The 20,000-nt window shown below is 33.8% G+C and overlaps 1 protein-coding gene across 1 annotated transcript; it reads left to right on the forward strand.

Annotated features, from left to right (window-relative positions):
* Positions 1–14,058: 14,058 nt before the first annotated feature.
* On the forward strand, positions 14,059–14,976 carry HELRODRAFT_107565 (hypothetical protein; the record flags this gene model as incomplete). The annotated part of the gene is made up of 2 exons (XM_009027423.1): positions 14,059–14,520; positions 14,842–14,976. Coding segments are annotated over 2 exons (597 nt in total), but the record flags the coding sequence as incomplete, so codon positions are not given.
* Positions 14,977–20,000: the final 5,024 nt, after the last annotated feature.

A 20,000-nucleotide genomic window follows, 5' to 3' on the forward strand; every position in this document is an offset into this window, starting at 1 on the left:
GAAATGAATGAATGAATGAATGAATGAATGAATGAATGAATGAATGAATGAATGAATGAATGAATGAATGAATGAATGAATGAATGAATGAATGAATGAATGAATGAATGAATGAATGAATGAATGAATGAATGAATGAATGAATGAATGAATGAATGAATGAATGAATGAATGAATGAATGAATGAATGAATGAATGAATGAATGAATGAATGAATGAATGAATGAATGAATGAATGAATGAATGAATGAATGAATGAATGAATGAATGAATGAATGAATGAATGAATGAATGAATGAATGAATGAATGAATGAATGAATGAATGAATGAATGAATGAATGAATGAATGAATGAATGAATGAATGAATGAATGAATGAATGAATGAATGAATGAATGAATGAATGAATGAATGAATGAATGAATGAATGAATGAATGAATGAATGAATGAATGAATGAATGAATGAATGAATGAATGAATGAATGAATGAATGAATGAATGAATGAATGAATTAAAAATGATGATTCATTAGGTTAAGAGAAAAATAATAGAGAAATAAATCTACAATGAATCGATGAATAAGCAAGTTTGCAAGGGTATGGAGTGAGTGAATGAATGTAGAAGAAAATGAATAATCGAATGAACCTTTAAATGAAAGTACAAATGATTGATTGATTGAATGAATGATTGAACGAATGAATTAATGAAGAAATAAAAACGCGTTGACAGCCACAAGTTGTATACATGTTAAGTCAACCATTCATTATGATTTATCAAGAGATTTTACTGTCTATGATTTTATTTCCTTCAATCTTTTTTTCAAGCTTAACAACTTAAAGGCAATTTTTACTCACTGATTCACTCATTCATTCACTCATTCACTCACTCATTCCATTGGACATTTATGCAATAACATTAGTTTCAAACATCTAAAACACGAAAAGAATTAAACTCTCTCAGAATCATTCATCCAATGAATGAATGATTTAACCCCCGTTTATTCAGTCGCTCATTAATGCGTTTGTTCATTCATCCACTCATTCAATCACTCATTAATTCACAAATTCATAAATCATTCATTTATTCATTATTTCGTCTACGTAAAACTCATACAATGCATACATGATATTAGTATGCATAATAATAATAATAATAATAACTATTATTATTAATTAATTAATTAATTTTGTTATAATATAACTTGTGTGACACCTTCAATTTCACACTGAGGCAGAGAAAATCCTACTTGGGCAAGTTTAAAAGTGCGACAGTCAGTGGCAGACATCTATCTCTTCAGTACATACACCCACACCTATCACTGAATAACAAGGACATACATTCATATACGTACGTACATACCGGTATAAATACACACATATATACTTATAAATAAACGTATACATACACATAGGTGCACCTATATGTGTATATAACACACAACATGTATATGTATATATTATACATATATATATATATATATATATATATATATATATCCACACATATATCAAAATTCATATAGATATGTGTGTGTGTGGGTATTTACACATTAGAAGATGAGCGTTTCATACACCTATGACGCCTAGTGAACGTGATGTATACATGGTATAAATCTGTCTGGTATATAGGCACTATATGTTAACGCGTGGTATATGTTTTATGTGGTATAGTTGCACATGTGTGATATACATATGATGTATGAATTGTTACCCACACGCGTTGGGAAGAAAACCACGCAAGTTTATTTTTAGATGCGCGTACAAAACAAGCACGTACATTCACATATGTGTTGTGTATGCACATACGCATACAAACACATAAAATAAATACCTATTTGTGTTGTTAGGTATGCATATATGTGTGTTTGGTATACGCATACAAACACATAAATTGTACTGTACGGACACACAAACCAACAGACAAAAAAACGCCCACATATATACAAACACACACATATAAAGTATAACATCCCTAGACCATGTTTGTTAATGGGACAAAAAACACACACAGAAGCACACACACACATACAAAAACTCACACAAACACTCACAAACACACACACGCACGCAAACACAACATGCCTAGACCATATTTGTTAATAGGACAAAAAAAACACATACACAAAGAAACACACACACAAACACATAAAAAAACACACTCACACATACAAAAACGCACACAAACACGCACAAACACACACGCACGTAAACACAACATGCCTAGACCGTATTTGTTAATAGGACGAAACTGCTCTATGTTTACAAACTGTGCATGTTGATCTGTTGTCCTAAATTGAAATAGCTTTCCCTAGTTTGTAATTAAGTATTTTTTAGATATAAATGATTATTTAATTTAAAAATGTCCGTAATTTTATATAATTAAAATAATTAAGTTTGTCCGTTTCGTTATTTAAGTTGAGGATGCGTTATATATAAGTTAACTGTTAATGTTAATTAAATTGTTAAAGAAAAGAAAATGAAAAGTTTGAAAATTTATTTTTTTTCTAAAAAATGAGAGAAAAGTGAAATATTTCAGTTTATTTATCTGGTTTTTTAGTTTTAATTCAGAAATAAGAATAAATGTATAAAACTGTTTATTTAATAATTAAACAAATTTATATGGTAAAACTAGTGAATAATAGACAATAGATACTAGAGTAGAGATAGAATAATAGAGAGATCCATTCTGCTGATTGTTGTAAATAAGGTCTGCAGCAGTTTTTTTTTAATTAAATAAAACTTACACATAAACACTTTTTTCCACCATTTGATTAAAATACAATTCTCATTACAAAATAATATAAAGAAATCTGGGTTAGGAATAGTTAGGACATTATTGTATGCATCTAACTCTGCTATATTTGGTTTTTCCTAGCATCTAATTAATAACCAATCACTAATGCTAATCTAACACCAGAGAAAGGATAGATCTTTTTTTTTGCCCAAATTTATCATAATAATAATAATGGAAATAAATTTTATATCTCGTAGTAAGATTCTTTTGCAGTTTGTTATAAAATAAAATGTAAGGTTTTCTTTCCTTACCATGTGTGCACTGTACATGTTCATGTTAGTTTTTTCAACCTGGGAAACTACTGAAACATCTCATTAACATTTAGTTAGTTACATTTTTTTAATCAACTTGATGTGGCCTAATTATCATTTTGGAAACTCTTTTCTTAGGAAATTAACAATTTTTATAGTTATTAAGAAATATTTAATACACTGTATATGTATATAATATAATATACATATATAATGTAATAATACACATATATAGTGTATAGTCATATATATACAAATATTCATTGTGAAACAAATGAATTCATTTAACAACATTATTGGCCTAGAAATCAAAGAGAAGAAATTAAAGCTGAAAAACCCAGGTTGGCTGATGATTTTTATTCTATTGATTGCTTTACCAAATATAAAAATCTTCTTAATTGTTTGGTTTGGTTGTGCTTTGTTTTATATTAGTTGAAGTCGTTTCAATTTTAAATGTCTTTGAATATTTTTGAAGTTTTATTACTATTAGTAACTAAAAAGCTACTGATTTGATTAGTAAAAAATAAAAATTGCTTCCTGTAGGTTTTACAGGAATAGTATCAATTCAAGTGTGTTGAGTTTGCGTGAATTTTATTTACATATAAAATTAAAATAAACAATTGCTGTTGATAAAATTATTCTTATTGTGTGATTATCTTGTGGTATTCTTTTTTTTTGTTCAAAAGTGGTTAATTATTTTTACAGTTCATTTACATGTGTGTGTATGATGTACATACAAGTATCCTTACACATCTTCATAAAAATTAAAAATGTTATACATCCTTCTCTATTTAATTAAACAGTATAAAACTGAACAGATGATTAATACATCACATTTATATTCATAGTGATAACAAATGTTAAATTTAGTTAACTGTTATAGAATTTTATAGGGGTGAGTAGAGAGGTTAGCTATTTAGTATAATTTTTCTATTTTAATTGTATTTTTTTTAAACCGTTTTATTCAAATTCAGTGTTATAATTGTTACTCTATTCTGAAATCTTTTACTTTCGTAAATTCTTCATTCATTCATTCATTCATTCATTCATTCATTCATTCATTCATTCGTTCGTTCGTTCATTCATTCATTCATTCATTCATTCATTCGTTCATTCATTCATTCATTCATTCATTCATTCATTCATTCATTCGTTTATTCATTCATTCATTCATTCATTCATTCATTCGTTCATATTCATGTACATATGACACCTTTTACATTTTTTAATAGTAATTTCCAAGAACTTGAAGACTTTATTTAGATTTAAAAAAGTTCTATTTCTAATGAATAAACAAATTGATGTATTTTTTTCATATGATTTGGCAAATGTCATTTCAATCTTTCTCAACTCTGCACTACTTGGCTCCATATAATTGTCTCAGAGATGGCATAATATATCAGTTTTAAAAAATGTATTATTATATAATATGCTAATACAAAATTCCATAATATTTTTCTTCAATTTTAGGTTTATATATTTAATGAAATAATTTTTTTTAAACTTCCTGACTTTCTCACGATAGTATAGTGTCTGGTTTTGAATGATGTCACAGTGACCAGGTTTGAATGCTTCTGAAGTACAATAAGTGTGAAGTGAAATGCGTGAATTCACAGGCATATTCACACATGCACTGTGTGTGTGTGTGTGTGTGTGTGTGTGTGTGTGTGTGTGTACCTGAAATATAAATTGTGTGTGTTTTGTCATCCTAAGAGTCAATTAAGAGCAATTATAGGTTATATAATAATTAAGTTGTAATTTTCCATCATATTCATCTAATTCTTCTTAATGTTGCATTGTATTGTTGTTGAAGAATGATTGTAAATAACCAAACTACTTGAATGATTCATTTTAATCATATGGTTTTCAATTTAATAGAGAACATTTCTATAATTACACACACACACTTACACACAAACAAAAAAATACACAAACACACGCACGCACACACACAAAGTATATGCACATGCACATACAGGTAGATACCACCTCTATATGAATGCTTGAAAGGTTATTTTAATTTATTATTAAGTTAATGGTGTTATTATAATTTTTCAAGTGTGTCAAAGTGTTTTTTCTCGTTATAAACAAAACCCTTCAGCTGTGTGCTTAATAATAATATTTAATGATAATAATATTATTATTATTATATTATATTATTATTATTATTATTATTATTATTATCATTAGTTGCTTATTATTTGTATTTATCACTCAAAAATGTCATTGACTAGATAGATACCAGTATATTGTCTTAATACACACACACACGCGCGCACACACACACACACACACACATATATATATATATATATACATATTATAGGCAGCTTTGTTTGCATTCATGTGTATGTAGGTGTAAATGTTTCATATATATGTACGTACATATGATTAATTTCATTTTTTGATTAGTATGATCTTCATGTGTATCTATTATATCTTTGTGTGTGTGCGTGCGTACGTACGTACGTGTGTGTGTGTGTGTGTGTGTGTGCGCGTGTGCATTAGTATGTCTGTATTAAATGTTTATATGTGTGTTTTTATGATCGGATCGTATATGTGTGTATATTGTTGTATTCGTTTAAGACGTCTGATTGTTTGATTTGATGAAGAGAGAGAGAGAGAAAGAGAGAGAGAGAAAGAGAGAGAGAGAGAAAGGGAGAGATAGAGAGAGAGAAAGAGAAAGAAAGAAAGAGAGAGACATATCAGCAGAAGTAACCTCAAAATAGTTCCCTTAATTTTTTCTTCACGTTTTTTGCATTCATGTGGATTCTTTTTTAAATCATCATTCTTCACACTTGCACATTCGTTATCTTATTTTTATTTTTTTATTTTTCGTTTCTTCTTCCTACAATTTTTTTTTACTAACATACTGAATAGGTGTTATTATTATTATTATTTATATTATTATTATTATTATCATTATTATTATTATTGTATTTATTATAATTGAAAGTATTTGCTGTCTGTAGGGTGTAGTAACAGGTGATTAAATAAAAATTTCTATGAGTAAACTATGAAACAAAAAATTTTCGATAATAATAATAATATCGTTATTAGTAATTTATAATAATAACATCATAGCAAAATTATGATGATAATGATGATTATGATTGTGATTGTGGAGGCAGGATTGCAATGATGATGATAATTTAATTAATTAATAATAATAATGATGATGATATTATAATAGATAAAATTAACCTTTTTTAGTGGCTAGTTGTGCAGATAATGGTATTAATTAATTATCGTCACATAAACAAAACAACTACAGCATCATTACATCAAAATAGCAAATAGAAATGGGACGAATACAAAAACTTGAGATCCGTGGTATTTAGATCCGAATCAGAATTGTGGATCCGGACGGACCCGAATCAAATTTGCATACGATCCTAAAACCAAACATGCTGTTTCAAAACGAAAGAGTATACAAAAAGTAAAATTTGTTTTTATGAATAATAAACTTGTAGCGGTTTTAGCTGAAGCAAACCGCGAAAACATCAATCAGTTTGTATATCTTTGAGTGTTTATTTTTTATTACTTAGTCGTTGTTGATATTTAGATTCACTTTTACCGCTGGTCGAAAATTTTAACCGTTTTTTAGGTTGATTTTTTACCGATAAAATGGTGGATCCTCATTTTTGGATCCGTGGATCCGAGTCTTTTCCGAATTCCTGGATTCAGACCGGAATCCGGATTCGGAACCGTCGCCTTCCTAATAGCAACAGCAACGACATCATTACTTCTAGTATCTGTAACATCAATAACATTAAGAATAACAATACGAATATTAGCATCATTAATAATAATCATTTTGATAAGAGCAGCATTGATAAATATTATGCATAAACAATGACCAATATTGAACTGAGAAACATTATAAAACATGGACCGTTGACATAAACAGGTTACAAGCACAAGCAATAGACATTATAAACGTAAGATAATTAATTGAAAATGTCTGTGTAAAATCTGTGTTAAGTCCAAAACTTTGCCGTTGATAGCCTTAAGATACATTTCTACAACTTTTGTATAAATATGTTGCTTCTGTTGTTGTTGTTCTGCTACCATTTACGGTGTTGTTGGTATTTCGTTTCTTCTTACTACCTCCTCTCCCTCTCTGTCTGTCTGTCTCTCTCTTTCTTTCTCTCTCTCTCTCTCTCTCTCTCTCTCTCTCTCTCTCTCTCTCTCTCTCTCTCTCTCTCTCTCTCTCTCTCTCTGCTCTTTCTAGTTTTTTAATTTTCTAATTCATTCTGTTTTTTCTTCCTCTCTTTTTTCATATCTCCCTCAGTTACACTCAGTTAATATAATATGAAACACAAACCTAGACTCTTTTGATGATATCACTCTCTCTCTCTCTCTCTCTCTCTCTTTCTTTCTCTTTCTCTTATCTCTCTATTTATCTCTCTCATTTCTCTTTTGCACACTTATAGAGTGTAACACCACACTGCATATATGAAGCTAGAAGTTGTGACAGTATCGTACTAATTTTTAATCAGAAGTCATTATCGACGTTATAATGTGATGCGTAATAATGATAAATACTTTATTATTAATGTTATTATTGTTATAATTATTAGTTTTTATTATTATTATTTTTATTTTTATTTTAATTAGAAAGAAATGTGTGGTTGTCGTAAAACAGTTAGCCTCACAGAAACATGACCGCTTGTAACGCATAATAATATAAAAAGTAAGAACAATAGCAATAATAATATCACTATCAATAACAACAACAATAAAAGTTATACAAGTTTCAGTCCCTGCTTTCTTGCTCTTTGGCATCACCTAGGAACATTATTTGTTTATTAATCTATTTATACTCAAACTTTAAAAACTGACTGAAAGACTGGCTGGCTAGGAAGTTTCAAAACGAAATATGCATGCATGTTTGCAGGTTTGTATATACGTGCATGTTTGTATGTATAAGTATGTTTGCATGAAAGCGTGTGGGTATGCATGTATGTGCACTTTTGGTATGAATGCGTGCTTGTATGTGTTTTCCTAGTGTAATCATTCGTTTGTTTGTCTGCTTGTGTGTTTTCCATTATTAAAGTTGTATTTGTTGTTATTGTTATTCTTATATAATTATTTTCTTGATTATTGTGTACTGCAGAGTATTATTGTTGTTATTATTATGTTATTTTGTTGTTGTTATTGTTTAAAAATGTAAAATAACGTTTTGAAAGTGTTCAATAGGGAATTTCTTATGTAACATTGCAGAAGGGTAAATTTTGATATTATTAATCTTTCTAAAATGTGCTAACGCACACACACACACGCACACACACACATATACGCACGCACAAACACGTACGAAGCGAAACGAAAATTTATTTGCTTCTCTAGTTAATTAATTAATAGAATGACTATCGCATTAATGTATATGTTGCCAGCGATTAGCTCAAAAATAATAACCAAACAAGTTTTTATAAAGTTGTATAACTCAGTTATTCTTACTTTTCATTTTTAAAAACTGTTTTTATAAAATTTTGATTTGAAAAATTTGTAATGGAATATTTTATTAAATTTTTTATCTGTTCTTTATTTTGAACTCTTAGACAACAAGCAGATTGTGTATGTCTGTGTGTAGTAGTAGTTGTTGGCTGATTCAATGGTTTGTTGTTGGTCACGTTGTTGTTGATTCATTCAATACATACATCATGTCATGTCATGTCTTCCTATTGCTATTGCATAGTTGTTGACTTGATTGAGACGTGATGTATGTTCGTGAATGACCGACTGAATGAATGAATAAATGAATGAATGAATGGTTTGAATGAATGAATGATTGGTCTGAATGAATGGAATAAATTTACAAAAATAATAATAATAATAATAAATGTTAAGTGGTAATGTTATAAGGACGAGCGAGCATTGTACACATTACACCCACACACAAGTCAACAAATAGACAAATAGAAACACATTTTTACACACACTCTTACATGCAAACATACAGTCACACATACACACATATATCCATGCATACACACATATATCCATGCATACATTTACACACACACACACACACACACACTCACTTATATATGCACTTGGATAAGTATAGAAACAACAATTTTAAACGCCCACTCATAGATATATTAATAGCAGTACACACACCACACACACGTACACGTACACGTGCAATCACAAAATGCCAAAAAATATAAATAAAATTGTTTATGGAAAATTCATAAATCATTAAGTTGGGTTGCTTGATGTGAGGAAATGACTTGAGGAACAAGAATTCAAAAAAGTCGGTTTTGTTAGAAATATCTCCATGCATGTACAAAATATTGAGCATACGAATGAATGAGTGAATGAGTAATGAATGAATAGTTAAAGGAATGAATTAATTTTTGAAATATTTATTGAATGAATAAAAATTATTTAAGCCATAAATAACCATAAGCGAAACTTTGAGAGATCAAATGGATCTATGCTTCAAATAGACAGATGAATAGAAGTATGCAATCAATATGAAGATGAATGTGTCGAATGAATGAATGAATGAGCGAATGGATGAATGAGTCAATGAATGAAGAATCTGTTCATTTGTATTTATGATCTCCTTCTCCAATGCATGAATTATTACTGCTGATGGAATTCTTTAATGTTATTTGGCAATCAACTGTATAAAAATTTAATGACTGATTTAGGTTGATGTATGTATATTTTCTATATTACACAACACAACCACACACACACAACACACGCACACCACACACAAAGGTTTATACACGCTTAAGAAAGTGAGTGTTTGTCGGTGTGTGGTTTGTGTGAGTTATATTTTAAAGTTAGTCAGTCAGTGTTTTAGCCGCTGGACTATTATAGTTGATATTGAGTTTCGATTTATGAATGAATGAATGAATGGATGGATGGATGAATGAAATGGATGAGTGAATGAATAAATGAAGTAGTGAATGATAGATTGATGGTCGTGGAATCAATATATTTGTTTACGTTTTTGATAATTTTTGTCTAGTTTTTGAAACGTTAGAATGTTTTCCACTCACACACAAATGAACAAAAACAGGCACACACACACACACAACACACGCGCACACACACGCACACACACACACACACACACTGGCCTGACATTTTGTTCCTTTACATCGAAAATCTCACCACAAATTTCTTACTGTCTTCCAACTTATTTATCATTAAGTCTATCAGTGTCATAATTTTTCAACCGTAAGCTTACCATTCTTTCAAAAAAGGTTCTTCATCATGTTCCGGTCATCATCATCATCGTCTAGCTGGTGTCGTCATCGTCATCACCATCATCATCATCCTGTTGTCATCATCATCCTGTTGTCATCATCATCATCATAAATATCATCTAATATGATGATATTTTTATCTAAATCGTGAAATTATTTTTAGACCTTTTAAAGAGTTGGGTATTAACAACATTTCAGTATCAAAACTAACAAGAGCCTCAGCTGCCTTCGTTACTAAATACTAACACTATTACTACTAGCTTAATTAATATGTAGTAGTAACTAGACTGATTATACTACAGACGAAACTTGAATGTTGAAATGATAAGACCTAACAATACGTCATAAGTATAATATAATAACACTTGGCAGCCATATTTAGCAAGGTATCGACGTGTTTTTGTTTTTCTGTTCGTCATATTTTCAATCTTCTGATAGATTGATTTTGTTTGGCTTAATGCAAACATTTGATTGTTCTATAGATTTTTTAGCTATTTGCTTAAAAGGTTAGATGGTAAGTTTAATTATAGATGTTAATATTATTGATTATTTGTTGTTGTGTTGATATTTTTTGTTGTGTTGTTGAGTAGTTGTCGTTGTAGTTGGATCATTCTTTTCGTCATTACATTTTACGTTTTGAAAATTTAATAACCTTTCAGTATGCAGTACATAAATTATATATTAGGTTTTTTTTTTCAAGTTTATCATGTCATATTTTAATTTGCAGCTACGAAAACGTTCGTGTAAACCGCGCGCGCGCACGCACACACACACACACACACACACACACACACATACATCACACACTCTTTTGTCTGGTGGTGGTTTTTGTTGAACAATTGAGATCCAAACAAACATGAACGTATAGGATTGTTAATGGTCTACAAAAAATTATGATGAACAACAGGTTGGTGGGGTATCAAATGGTTACAGAGGTTTGAGGGTAGATTTTTGGCACACGTGCACAAACACGTACTGACACACGTACACGAACACACATGCACATATGTTTTTGAGGGGGTTTTTGTACTGTTACGTAAGCAAGTTAATGAGTTGATGCCTGAAAATAAATCACAGTTATGTTTCGTTTTATTCACATTCCTACTTCAACTCGATTACTTTAACTGATGTTGTTTGTTTTTCACAGCCTGTTTAATTGTTCTCTTTTGTTTCTTATTATTTCTATTTTTCTTAAAGTTGTGACATGCAAACGGTTGAAGAAGCTGTTGTTCAATAACTGTCATAAAAATAATAATAAAATAGTTTTTGTATTTATTTAAGATTGAATTTTTAAAACTTGAAAAATTTTATTTCGCCTTGGAGAAGTTTTATTTAAAGTGGTTTCATTAATTTTATTTCTCACTGCAGTAGTTGCTTTCTTTCTTAAGCATGAGGTGAGTAATATAGTTAAATGACTGACGTGGAATGGTATGCAAACAAATACTTGCATGGGTGGAGGTAGCTCTATGTAGTGTAACTCTTCAGAGCTTTACACTTCTTTTAAAAATTTCTGTTGTTAGTTAAGCGAAATTTTTAGAAAATAAAATGAAATTTATCCAATGAGAAGATAGTTTATATTAAAATTAGTTCATTTCAAATTATTTACAGATTTATAAAAGATATGAATGTAAATAAAGATGAATTTCAAGAATTTTTCAACACCAGTGATGACACTAAATCTGAACGCGCACCCGCATCTTCTAACAATAATAACAACAGCAGCAGCAGAAACAACAACAACATGACGAATATACCTCTCCAGATAAATGATGACATCATTGTTTCTTTTTGTAAGGATAGCAGGCTGCCACAAACCAGCCAAGGAGTTTCAACTTTTCAGCATCCATCCGACCATGATATGAAAACTTCTCATCTCTGCAGTAGTAGTAGTTTGACCTCTCACAAGAAAAGAGCTCACTCAGATAGTCTTCTCTACAAATTTAATTCTAGTGATGAAGAGATAGAGTCTATAGAAAATAATGAAATTAATAAAATTATGTTTATAAACAGTGAAAAATCTTCTGTCAAAATTTATAATTCGTCTGTTAAAGACGGATTAAACGCTAAAAAATTTAATAATAATAACTTCTCAAAATGGATTTCCTACCCTAATTCACCGACGTACATTGGAGGACGTGCAAAGGACAGCTTCGCCATCATCAACAGGTTCAACAGCAGCTCCCTCTGTGGTAGTTATGCTGAATGCGCCTATAAACTGGAAGATGTCACAAGCCAGAGACATCGAAAGTGCCACAGAACAATCAACAGTCCTAAGAAATCTCCAAAAGATTATTGGATATTGAAGCACAATCAATTTTTTGATGAAAAGTTCAACAAAAAAGAAGGAGAAGGTTCTGTACCCTGTCTTCTTGCAGAAAAAAGTGGCAGCAGTGGCAGTACCTGTTTGAGTAGAAGCACCTTAAGTACCATTATAGACAACAGTCCCGAAGATGAAGACATCTGTGAAGATGGAGACGGTAAGAACGGAAATTCAAACAGCATTTCTCTCACCGACGCATCTTCTAAGTGGATGAAGCCCAAAAAATATTTGCAGCACAAGTATCAGCAGCAGTCGTTTGACAATGATGACGTTTTTATGGAAACGTCTGATTCAGCTAATAGGACAACAACCAGCACAGCAACAGCTTCGATACATTCCTCTAATGAACCGTTAACGACAACAGAACAAGCTTCAAATTTTCATGATGATGATGAGGATGGTGATGATAAAAAGGATGGCGACGACGTTTCGAAGAGCACGACATGTACCATATTCACATTCCCTCCTCCATTTAACAACAGTCCAACAATGCAATACAGCACCGCCGCTAACATCAGCAACGCAAACAACAACCACGCCGTTTACAACGACAAATTCATGTACAGAGATTCATACTTCTCAGAGACAGAGTCATACGGGCTGTTATCTCCGAATGCGTTTAGCTCCATAGCTTCAAGTCCCGGCATCATCAGCCCTTCTGATCTTCACAGTGACCTCAAGGGCAAATCTTTTGAGTTCCTTCCAATAACGTCCAACTTTAAGAAGGTTTCCATCAAAAGCAGGCCTCCCCTATCACCATTGGTACTTAGTAAAGAAGATAACTGTGTTCTCATAAAGGCTTCAGGTGTTCATTCGAAAGTTAAGAAAGTTGATTCCTTGAATTTGCAAGTTCTCAATTTTCAGCCTACAGTGACATCCATGGTTTATAAAGACAGAGATTACAGTGAGGAGAATCTTAGGGCCCATCGTAGTTTCACTGCTTCTCCACTGAGTTTCAAACTGCCGCCCAAATCATTCTCATCAGTCTCCCAGCTGCTGTCACCACCATCTTCTTCAACTTCGTCATCTTCACCATCTTCGTCGTCATTATTCAACTCGATAACAACATTGCTATCTTCAATTGGCAGCAGGAACATTGAAACGACTTCAAGTTCAAATTTCAAAGTGCCATCAATTCATGATTGCACTGCAGTTGTTAAGAAGAATCCTTGCGACGTTCTTAGCACCGCTGACAAGATCAATTCCAATAACGCCGGTAACACGAAATTTGATAAGGTTGATAAAAATCACAGCAGCAACAGTTCTAATAATGCAGACTCATGCGGCGGTCATGAAATTATCGATAAAGTCGTCATTGTTGACGAATCACGTTATTGCAATATTGCTCCGATTCAGACAGCTGATGAAAAAAAAAAAAAGTTTTTTATAGGGAAAAAACAAAACTTTGTAAACGAAGTTGATTCAATATATACGAAGCAAAGCAGGCCAACAACAACCGATATGCTTTCATCCGCGTATAAAGTTTTTAATTTTGATTATTCTCCAACCCCACTAACATATCCAACTTCTGATCGGGCTAATTTGTTAAAGAACGCTCAGCCATCAACTTCAACATTTGTTGCACTGGATGGCAACAAACTGGCAAAGGATGACAAACTGGAATACGATATACCCGACGTCACTGATAAATCAATTGCAACAACAACATCTGGTATCGTCATTGCTCTCAAAATTCTACCAACCACATCAACAAACGCTACATTAGCTCACGCCACCACCACCACCACCACCAACATCAACTGCAACAACAGCAGCAACAGCAACGACGAGATTATTAGCACGAACTGCAGAGCGCATTCGTGTAAGATTTGTGAGAGAGTTTTTTCAAGGAGTGACATGCTCTCCAGACACATGAGATTGCACACTGGCCAGCGTCCATACATCTGCAACACCTGCAATCAGGTTGCAATCTCACCCATCATCATTATTATCATCGTCACCATCGTCGTCCTCATCATCATAGTCATACTTTTTCATCATCGCCATAGTCATCCTTATCGTCATATAAGTAATTTATTTTGATGTATTGTTCAAAGTTTTCTTCATTACGATCGTCATCATGTTAATTTAATCGTTATAACTGTTAGCATATTTCAATTGAAAGAGAACAACATTAATTTAAACTGATATGAAATTTAGAATATAAAAATTTGATAGAAGTTAGACTCATCACCCACTTATTCATTCACTCACCCACTCATTCACCGACCACCCACCGACCAGGTGTTCAGTAGGAGCGACCACCTCCAAACCCACCTACGCACGCACACAGGTGAGAAACCCTACAGGTGTTCATCCTGCTCGTACGCCGCTCCACGTCGGGACATGGTCACCCGGCACATGAGGGTGCATGCCAAGGGTAAAACACGCCGGGGCAAGAAATCAGCTGATCCTCACAGCGCTGGAGGTGCTGTTGATGATTCGCGGGCTGGAGAGAAACAAGAGGATGACGTCAGAAGTTGTGAGAGGGACCTGGAAAATGTTTCCGTAATCGTTGATGAGAGGTTCTTCATAAGGGGAAGTAACAGAAACGCTGACAAGAATTTGAAAGGTGGCAGGAAGAACTGTCGGGGAGGTTCATTCGGTCAAATCAACAGCAGCAGCAGCAGCAACAACAATAAAGTCAGCAATTGCGCTAACAACATCAACAACCAGGGCAACAGTAATTTCGTTACTGATGACAAAACGATCAATCTTGATGTCTGTGCTAAAAATAAAAACTGTTCCTTCGTTGGAGTGCATGTGAAGACAAATGTCAAATTCGAGAGAAAGTACTCCGAGAACAACTTAAGTTCAAGAAGTTCAAGTACTCCTCCGCCGCCACCCTTAGAGTTTATTCCAACTACAACAATGATGTCCAGCGAGGTAGAGAGCATGGACACCTGCCACTTATCGTCAGCACAGGCTAACCAGTTCTGCATGAAATTTGGCCAAGATGTGGACGAAAATGTTGAAAACAATGTGAGAAATAGTTGCTCAATTTTGTGGCGGCAAGAAGAACAACATCAAAATTTTGCTCAGCAGTATGTCGGCCTGCAAGTGAACGAGTTATATCAAGACCATTTGTTGCTCATGTTGAAACAACATCCTCAATATTTACAGCTGCATAATGAAGAACTTCAAAATGTTTTGAAACAGCAACAACATCAATCGCAACACAAATTACATCAGCCACAACATCAACAACAACACTTTCAACCTTTAGATCTCAGTACAGCACAACAGTTGCACCACAACCTTTCTCCACATCATTTCAACCATCGCGACAAACAACCAAATACGCAGCAGCTTCACCAACCTCTAGATTTGAGTCAGATGCCGACAACAAAGTTTTGTAACTATCCACTGTTCAAACAACAACATCAACAATATCTTCAGCATCCTGTCCAACAAAAGCAGGAATTACAACAACAACAGCAGCAGCAGCAGCAACAGAACACTTCAACAGATTTGCGACGCATTGTAACAGGCGGTCAGATTGAGAAGAAGAAATCATGTCCTAGATCTCCTCTCGCAGAACCCTCTGCTGTGCACCAACAACAACTACAATTACAAAAACAACAGCTGTATAAGCAGCAACATCGTCAACTGTATCCTGGCTCGAATGTCGCAACAGATGTCATTTCAATGCAACAGCAGCAACAACAACAACAACAACAGCAGCAGCAGTTTTTTAGTCAACTGCAGCAAACAGAGGCACAGACAAATTCAGCCACATCACCATCTTCATTTTCCAGCCTGAAACAGCGATCTTCCTCTTCATCTTCCTCCTCTTCTTCAGCACCATTTCCTCCTCTCTGCCTGCTGACGACACGCTGCGACTCCTCGATGAGCATCGACAGTGGCGTTTCCTACTCGACTCCAAAGAGCCTCAAACATTCAATCAACTCGCCTGGAATCCTCTCAACAGACAGCAGCGAAGTTTTTACTCCATCTTCTGCCGGTCCAACTGCATGCTGCTGCTGCTGCAACGATTGCCTCGCTGAGAAGTTTGGTGGTGGTGGCGGCGGTGGTTGTAGTGGTGGCATTTCAGGTGGTCACGTGGGAAGGAAATGTTCGTGTGAGTGCAAGATGAATGTTGGAGATGGAAGTGGAGTTGGTGGTTGTGATTGCGTGCACGGTGGAGAGTGTGAACATTGTAGCAACAACTGTACTGCTGCTAAGTCTTCTGGTTCCGATGACATCAACAACAACAACAGCAGCAACAACAAATGTTGCGGTCGAAACAGGATGCACTTTTTTCGGTGGCCACCTGTAGTTAATTACAGCAGCAATTCATCATCTTCAATCATCTCCTCTCCTAACACATCTTCCTCATCAGCAACAACGTCATCATCTTTGTTATCATCGTCGTCGTCGCCATCATCATTCGCGTCGCCGTCAATTTCATTATCATCCACTTCATCATCACCTATATCGTCTGGAAAGTTATCAAGAAATAATTACGACCCAGTATTCCAATATTAGAATTTTAAGTCGCACTGTTTTGTGCACACCAAACATGTATTCATGTGCTTATTATATATATATGTACGTGATTCGTGTATATAGTACGTTTATGTGAGTGTATGTGTACTGTACATAAATGCCTGTATGTGTATATAAGTATGTAAGTATATGTGTGTGTGTGTGTGTGTGTTTGTGTGTGTGTGTGTGTGTGTATGTATGTCTGTTTGTCTGAGGGTGTGTGTGGTGTGTGTGTGTTTGTGTGTGTATAGATTATTTTGAAATATACAAATTCTCACAAACATTTTCATAGGCGCGATGAATTCAACTATTAAGTTAAATTGCTTCCTATTCAAATCTGCGCTTATCTTCTCTCCTAGTTTGGTTTGTTTGTATGTTTATAAATATAATTATTACTACTGCTACGATAATCATAATTACTACTACTATAATCATAACTACTACTACTACTACTACTAACAATAATAGAAATAATTCCACAACTTCATTCACTAATACTATATAGCATTTATATTGTTGTTGTCTTTGTTGTCAAAATGATATGCTTATTTTTTAAAGTACAACTTTTGTTTCTAGTATAATTATTACTACTATCGTTACTTCTTATTTATTTATTTTATTGCCGTCATTAGTACTACGAATTTAATGTTATTGAATTTATATGTGTGTGTGTGTGTGTGTGTGTGTGTGTTTGTGTACGTGAGTGTGCGTGTTTGTGCGTTAATTTCTAGTTGAAACCCCGTTGTCTGTTATCGAGACGGAAACTATTTAAAATGTTTGTCATGTGGGATTCATTGGAATTTTAATAACGTGGAAGAATAACGTAGAAAATTTGAAAAAGAATCACTAAAAATGAATTTGTCCAACAAAAAAATTCTTAGGATAGACAAGATTGGAAGAATCTCGAAACGAAAGACGCTAAGATGAAAGAAAAATTTGGCAGAAACTAAAAACTAGATAGTGACCATCCTATCCTGGATTTATCTGAACACTACAAAGAAATTTCATTAAGTGACATTCCCTGGCTACTTATATGCGTTTACAAGCTTTTTAATATTATACCCTGGTATGACTATAGTACGTAATTACTACTACTACTACTACTATTACTTCTACTACTTCGACTACAACTACTACTGCTTTACCATTAGTAGATATTAAATCCTTGGAATTAAATCCGTTTTAAATGTTAAAGACTGATGCCTTTAATGAACGGCTGTGTTCGTGGTTGTATGGCTGCGTGTATCTCTGTGTGTTTGTTTCTATGTTTGTTTGTATGTATGTATGTATGTATGTATGTGTCGCATGTGAGCGTGTGTATGTATGTATGTATGTGTTTATAATGGTGCGATTTTTTGGGGTTTCTTATTGAGGGAAATTTTTTTAATAGCTGTGATGTTTTATTATGTTTTATTAAATATGTTTTAACGCTGGCAGGAATAAAAATGTTTGCCACACTATTAGTAATAATAATATTTATAATAATATTTATAATAATAATAATAATTGTAACATAACGTGTCTGTCTGTCTGTCTCTCTGTCTGTTTCGTTGTTTTTGTTTGACATTTTCATTTAGTTTGCATAAACATCATACATATAGATATATACACATTACACACGCATATATTTGTATACAAATATTTGTATGTTTTTATAGTTATATACTTACAGTAGATCAATGATATTGAAAACATTGATTAACCTATTGGTTGGATGTTTTTTTGAGGTGATTGAACAGGATGGCAATGATGAAGATAGACTGGCCAGCATTGTATTGTATGAAGAACGCCTTGATGTTTAATTCAATGTTTAGTTAGTTAAATAAATAGTTTAACACACACATACAAACACACACATATCAATCAATCAATCAATTTTCGTTTAGACCTGCGAGGTAGGACGTTGTTTTCTTCACACCACACACAAACACAAACATGCATATATACATCAAACACATATGGAATACATCGTCGCGTTCGACGAATTGTGTCATTGATGAGTCCTTTGATGCGAGAACAAGCCTATTCTTGATGAACATCGACGACCACAGGATCCGCAAAACCACAACCCTGTGCTGTTACCATCCCGGGCCACCTGCTTACGCCGTCCTCTTTTTCCAACTAGAGCTGCAATGCGCGCCTCCTCAAAGGCGGAAACTGCCGCTTGTGAGCGTGTCTTCCACTGTGAACGCTCGAGCGCAACGACACCCAAGGTTTTAGAATCCAGTCCGACTTTCTTTAGGTTTTCCTTCAGATTATCTTTAAATCTGCGAACTGGACCGCTTGCAAGGCGAACTCCAGAAGCCAGCTGTCCGAAAAACACCTGTTTGGGAATTCTTGTGTCCGGCATGCGGATAACGTGTCCCACCCAACGAAACTGTGCCTGTAACAAAAATGCCTCGATACCCAAGAAACCACACATTTCCAATACAGTTGTATTTGGCACCCTATCCTCCCATTTAACGTTAGCGATAACCCGTAGACATCTCATATGAAACTAATCGAGTCTACGTATATGGCGCCTATAAGTAATCCATGTCTCACATCCATACAACATTGTGGTTAACACAACTGCCTTATAGACAGATATTTTAGTAGCCAGCGACACACCCCGTTCCTTCCAGAGTCGTCCACTCAAACCACCAAAAGCAGCACCAGCCTTGGCAATCCTAACCGTAATTTCATCATCGATTGCAGTAGTGTTGGAGAGGTAGCTACCAAGGTAGCAAAATCGATCCACAGCGTTCAACTGCGAGCCACCAATAGCTTTGGTGCAGAACCTCTGTTTTCTTCCTGCTCACCGTGAGTCCAAACCTTTATGCAGTAGTGTGGAAACAGTTGAACAGAGCCTGAACTTCACTTTGTGTATGTGCAACCAAAGCGCAGTCATCCGCAAAGAGCAGGTCGCGGACTAT

This window comes from Helobdella robusta (genome assembly GCF_000326865.2).
Source record: "Helobdella robusta unplaced genomic scaffold HELROscaffold_5, whole genome shotgun sequence".
Taxonomy (NCBI): Eukaryota; Metazoa; Annelida; class Clitellata; order Rhynchobdellida; family Glossiphoniidae; genus Helobdella; species Helobdella robusta.